Here is a 5,536-nt window from a genome sequence, read left to right on the forward strand (position 1 = left end):
CTAATTATCACAATATAATTTTCCTCAGTAACAATATAATAAATGTTCAATATATCGTCAAATAAATATTATAATAGTTTTAAATATTCTAACTCAGACTTGTGAAGTGGTCCACTGTTTGGTATCAAGTGTCTTACCATAAAGAAAAGTTTAACCACATAATTCTGGTTTCTTCAATTTTCACTCAGGAGCAAATATCAGCCTTGAAACTTGAAAGAAATAATGATTTGACATATATCGTGATAATTATCGCTATTGAATGATCCATCCATCGTCAACCGCTTATCCTGCGTACAGGGTTGCGGGGGGCTGGAGCCAATCCCAGCTGACATCGGGCAAAAGGCGGGGTACACCCTGGACAGGTCACCAGGCTATCAAATGATATGAAATTTTAACATTTTTGGCCATATCACCCAGTTCTAATTAAAAGTTGTGCAAATGGTGAGTTTTCATGAAACGGCGTGCTCGTGGCGTGGCGTCCAAAATCGATGATTCGCTTCGCCGTGAAAGAGGAAATTGTTTTAACTTCTGTGTACATGCTCATACGCACCAAACTTTACATGCTTGATAACAGTCACACCCCGAACACATCTACATGCCAATATTCAGGTAAAGTCATAGCGCCAAGAGCTATGTAGCACCACAAAGCGTCCGAAGCACGTTGCAAATTCAGCTCCAGAATCTGCAACCCGGCCGCCTCACCTCTCACACATATGAGGGCCCGCCCAACGCTGCTTGTAGCTTTAATTGTTCATTGGTCTTTCTCTACGTCTGACACACCCTTTCCTGCTCGGTTACTCTTCACCCTGAGTTTTCTTACCTTGTGTGCTCTTTTACAACCCTCTTGTTTTCTAGAGTGCTTCGCCTCAAGCTGTTGTTGAAGTGGTTCTGAAACTATATTTGAGTTTAGAGATTGAACTTCTGAGACCATAAGAGCACCCTACAGGGATTCTAAATGCTCTTGTGATGAAGAAGGGATTCATGAATTTCATTTTGAGCCTATTTTATAAATTTGAACTTGATTAAACAATGGTTTCACCATCTTCCAATACAGTGCTGACAGAATGCAGGGTCAGATGGTGGTCTGTGATGACAGTGTCTCTATTTCAAGAGTCAGGTGTGCATTGAATTATTGGGAAGTCCTGGACTGAAAGATTGTTTGTTGGGTAGTGGTCATGTTAGTTGTGGTAGTGGCCACAAGAGGGGGACAAAGCTCCACTGCTCCTCAGCGCGAGTGCTGCTGAGAGAGCTTAGTTCAGAATCAGAGGAGCTTTTTCTACAGTAAATGTAGATGTGGCAGCATCCAAGGTATATTAATGCAATGTATGCATTGCATGTGATGTATGATCAACTGACAATCTGTGCATTACACACTCATAATACAAGGACATGTTAAACCTAACTAAGCAGTGGACTATCTCTACTACTACTTCTACAATACGGCGAGCCACACAAGTGTGAGATATTCAACATCACTTTAAACATTAGGTATTGACTCTGAGAATTCAATACTGGTGGTTGTGATGAGTTTGTTGGAGCTGAATGTGTTTGGCTTCAGCTGGAAAATCACTAAGATTTATCGGAGATCTATGAGTTGCTTGCATACTCCTCAGCGAGCATTATTTGTTCGCTTGTGGGTGTTTAGGTGTCCATGTTCATTTCTTGATATCTTTCTTGTGTGAATAAATGTGATATCTTCAACTTGTATCTCCTTACTTGTTGATCTCAGGGTGGAAACCAGACATTTTGTCTTTGTAACTGAGCCTGAAAAGGAGAAATCCACATCAGACTGCATGAGAACAGTAACAGATAGCTGCTCAACACAAAGCTGCAGTGAGCTTATTGACAGAGCATTTGTCTTCAGTACTGTCAGTGCAGCATGGGGCGGACTACTTAAATGTAGGAATAACATTCTTAACATGGTATCATGCCCTCCACAATAATGGTTTGTGGTTTAACTAAGGCAATTCAATTTTGTGTTAATTTGTATATTATTGATATATTTAGATTTAGATATAGATATAGATGAGGGTGGTGATGGGGCAGTGGATAAGACACATGCCTTTGGTGTGAGAGATGCAGGTTCAGTTCCCCACTGTTACACATCCACCATTTTGTCCCTGAGCACACTTAAACCCTAGTTGCTCCAGAGGCGTGTGGTGATGATTAACTATTAGGTCTACACAGTCAAAGAACTTTAGGATTAGGAATTGCAATTTGCTTATAACGATTGTGACTAATTTCACTACAGATTTACATGATATTTGATAACTAGAGCAATTGTTAACACACAAGTTCATTTACAGTTAAAACAAACTTCGAACATTAGTAAAGCCATTTGTGCATCCAGAGGGAGCTGTGTAAAATCTGATAAATATCCCCAAGTGATGTCACTTGAGTCAGCGTTGGTAAGGGCTGAAGCAAGACCCCAAGAACGATACTGTGCTGTGAGGTGATTTTTTCCAAGCTACAGTAGCTGTTACTAGCACAACACTAGAATGTGTAAAGTCGAGTGATTAGATTTGAGTTGCATTGTGGGTAATGTAGACAAAGAATGAATGGATTAAAAAGACAATATCTCTGCTGCATTGATTTTGATGTTTTAGAAATGTGCAAATTCTGAATCTGTGAAGTGCTCTTGTGTGGGTCCAGTAGGGTTGAAGATGATTAACTATTGCTGAATGTCTACTGCCGAACATGACAACTAACAGATTCTCTTTCGTTTTTTTCTTTCTATGTACTTCCATCTACTGTCTGACTGCGCACACCTCCTCACCAGGTAAGACGTTGGGTGTTAATGTGTCTGCCTGTTTACTGTTTTGTTGTAGGGGCTGGTTATGTTTTTGTGTAGTTTTTTTGCCATAATAGGTTTCTTTCCAGGTGCTCGGACCTGGTGCATGCTGGGGGAGAAATTGTGTCTTTGTTTGTGGTAGTGTAGCTGCTTTTATTTTGTGTTTTGAATTCAAGTCACACACAGTGTGTGGTAGTGTCCTGCTGCAATGTATGTGTGCGTTTCTGTGTGTGTTTGAAGCTTGCGACCTCGGTCTGTAACTAAAGGGATATTCTTTCCAGTTTATTTATTGCATTAGTTATGAACTAGAGCTGCCCCCCATGTGACATAATCCATCTCTGTCTGTTGGCCTAAGCCTTCTGAATGTCACGGTGCATCTCTACTGTCACATCTCAAGGTTCCCCATCACTTATTTAAATAAACAAGGGCTGTGTACACTTTCTTGGATAGATTGTGTGTGTGTGTGTGTGTGTGTGTGTGTGTGTGTGTTCGTCCTTGTTTGAAGTTTTTGGATGGTCTCAGACTTGATGGGGTTGATGGCTTGATGGATGAATGAGAAGATGGATGAGCAGGTGAATTCGGCCTGGCAACTTTTCTTCCTGCTTCCTCCATCACTCTCTTTTTTCTTCAAAAAAAGATGTCAAATGAGATGTCAAATGATTCAGCCAACTAACGTTAAATGCCTCACTAGCACCTACTTAAGATGTCTAAGATCTGACCAAACCTCTGAATGCACGGCAGAAATTTACATAGACTTGCAATGGACACACAGGTGTTACACACAAGTGTCGCTTCGGAGGTTTCATATAGATTTGGTGTTTACACAAAATTCACAAATTGTGCATGAAACATACGCTACTATTAGGGGTGGAACATATAAGTAGTTGTGTACACCAGTACCTGAAGTAACTGCTTCACTAGCCCCTCACAAAAACTCTACCTCTGATGTTATACCTGCAATTTCCCTAGACTTACAGTGGTTAAATAGGCGTCATGCACATGCAGTGTAGGCAATGTGTTTTTTTTTATTTAGGTGTAATGTTAAGATGATCGCCTGTGCTGCATCTGCGCCATTAAGTGTAGTGTATATGTGACACAGGCAATCATGTGAACATGTTACACTTCAATGAAACACACATCAGTTATATTGTAACAATCCACAGACAGAAGGGACATAAAGGGAGAGAGATCTGAGAGATGTTTCTTCAGGTCTGACTGAATGGCCCAGCTATTTAACCTCTGTGGGGTCATTATCAAGGTGATGGGTACTGCTTGGTTTGTTAGTGTTCCTGGCTGTTGTAATGTTTTTGTGGTTGTAACAGTCACCTGAGACCAAGTCTATACGACCATTGTTGGTAATCTCACATGAGGCCAAAGGTGAGCGTTTGTTTAATCTCCTGGGAAGAGATAGATGAAAGGACAGCATTGTAATTTGGGGGATAAGTGGTGTCCCAGCCCTCCTCGTCTGTTGAGAGGTGGTTTCTCTACTCTGGTGTAAATGTCTCTTTCACTCCTCTTTCAAACCATCTGTCCTCCCTATCCAGAATATGTACATTGTTGTCCTCAAAGGAGTCTCCCTTATCCTTCAAATGTAAGTAAACTGCTGAGTCTTGACCTGTGGAGTTGGCCCTAATGCTTTCCTTGATAATGTAAATATCATCTATATAATTAGGATTATCTAAAGACATATATTTCACTCATTCACTAAAACCAAAGACAAAAGTAGTTTCACAATTTTGGGTGTACCACACAAAATGTTTTTGAGGTTTTTGAACCTGTTCTACATTCGCAGAAGTTGCTTAATCTTCTTCCTAATTAGAAACACACATTCATATGCAGTTCTATTTATTTTATTTCTTTTCTTTCTTAAGATTACACTTAAATGAATAATATGATTGGGACTCTGAATTGATTGTGGTATTGAATTCCATTAATGCTCTGAAGGGAAAGAACGTTTGCTGCTAGCTCTGTTTGTGCTTGACTTGAAGTTGACGAAACCAGACAGAGGAGGGGGAGATAAACCATGCATAATCTTATAAACTAGGCAGGCATTTCCCAGCTAAGAAGAATAATCTTCATTAGGATATGGCAATGATTAAAACTGAATGGCTTCTTGTCATGATTGGTTAAACCTGGATGTGACCTCCAACATAACATATGTTGTTTGAGTGCAACCTCTTCTGCAGTTTAACAGTGTGTAAAATTAACATAATTAGCGTACTAGGGCTAAGGATTTACATAGTCAAATCAGAATCGTCAAGTCCTGCCTGTAGTTGACTGATAGGTCGAATCATGTGTGTTTTTGTGCACGGCGATTGCGAGTGGGGCTGATAGGTCGAATCATGTGTGTTTTTGTGCACGGCGATTGCGAGTGGGGTGGTAACACATGGTGGCTCCACTTTAATCTTGAGAAGATGCAGAGCTGCAGTCTCTATTCATTCAACTTACACTGTATGTTACACTGTAATTTCCAGCTAAACTGAGGCTTTTTGAACACCCTTTTCTCTCTCTCTCTCTCTCTCTCTCTCTCTCTCACTCTCACTCTCACTCTCTCTCACTCTCTCTCTCTCTCTCGCCTGTCATTCAATTCAATTCAATTTCAATTCAATTTTATTTATATAGCGCCAAATCACAACAACAGTTATCTCACAGCGCTTTTCATAAAAGAGCAGGTCTAGACCGTACTCTGTGATGTTATTTACAGAAGCCCAACAGTTCCCACCAAGAGCAAGCACTAGGCGACAG

The 5,536-nt window shown here is 40.5% G+C and overlaps 1 protein-coding gene across 3 annotated transcripts in view; it reads left to right on the top strand.

Annotated features, from left to right (window-relative positions):
- Positions 1-5,536, top strand: part of LOC123984887 (pleckstrin homology domain-containing family A member 5-like) — a 165,132-nt gene that overhangs the window by 153,317 nt on the left and 6,279 nt on the right. The window contains exon 4 of one of the 3 annotated variants that reach the window (XM_046072116.1): positions 2,780-3,233. The exons of the other annotated variants lie outside the window; for them this stretch is intronic. Within the exon in view, the coding sequence (XP_045928072.1) occupies positions 2,780-2,783 (4 nt within the window). The 3' untranslated portion in view covers positions 2,784-3,233. Of the gene's footprint in view, positions 1-2,779; positions 3,234-5,536 lie in introns of those variants that run through there. 3 annotated transcript variants of the gene reach the window in all.

The sequence above is a fragment of the Micropterus dolomieu genome, linkage group LG16, assembly GCF_021292245.1.
Source record: "Micropterus dolomieu isolate WLL.071019.BEF.003 ecotype Adirondacks linkage group LG16, ASM2129224v1, whole genome shotgun sequence".
NCBI lineage: Eukaryota > Metazoa > Chordata > Actinopteri > Centrarchiformes > Centrarchidae > Micropterus > Micropterus dolomieu.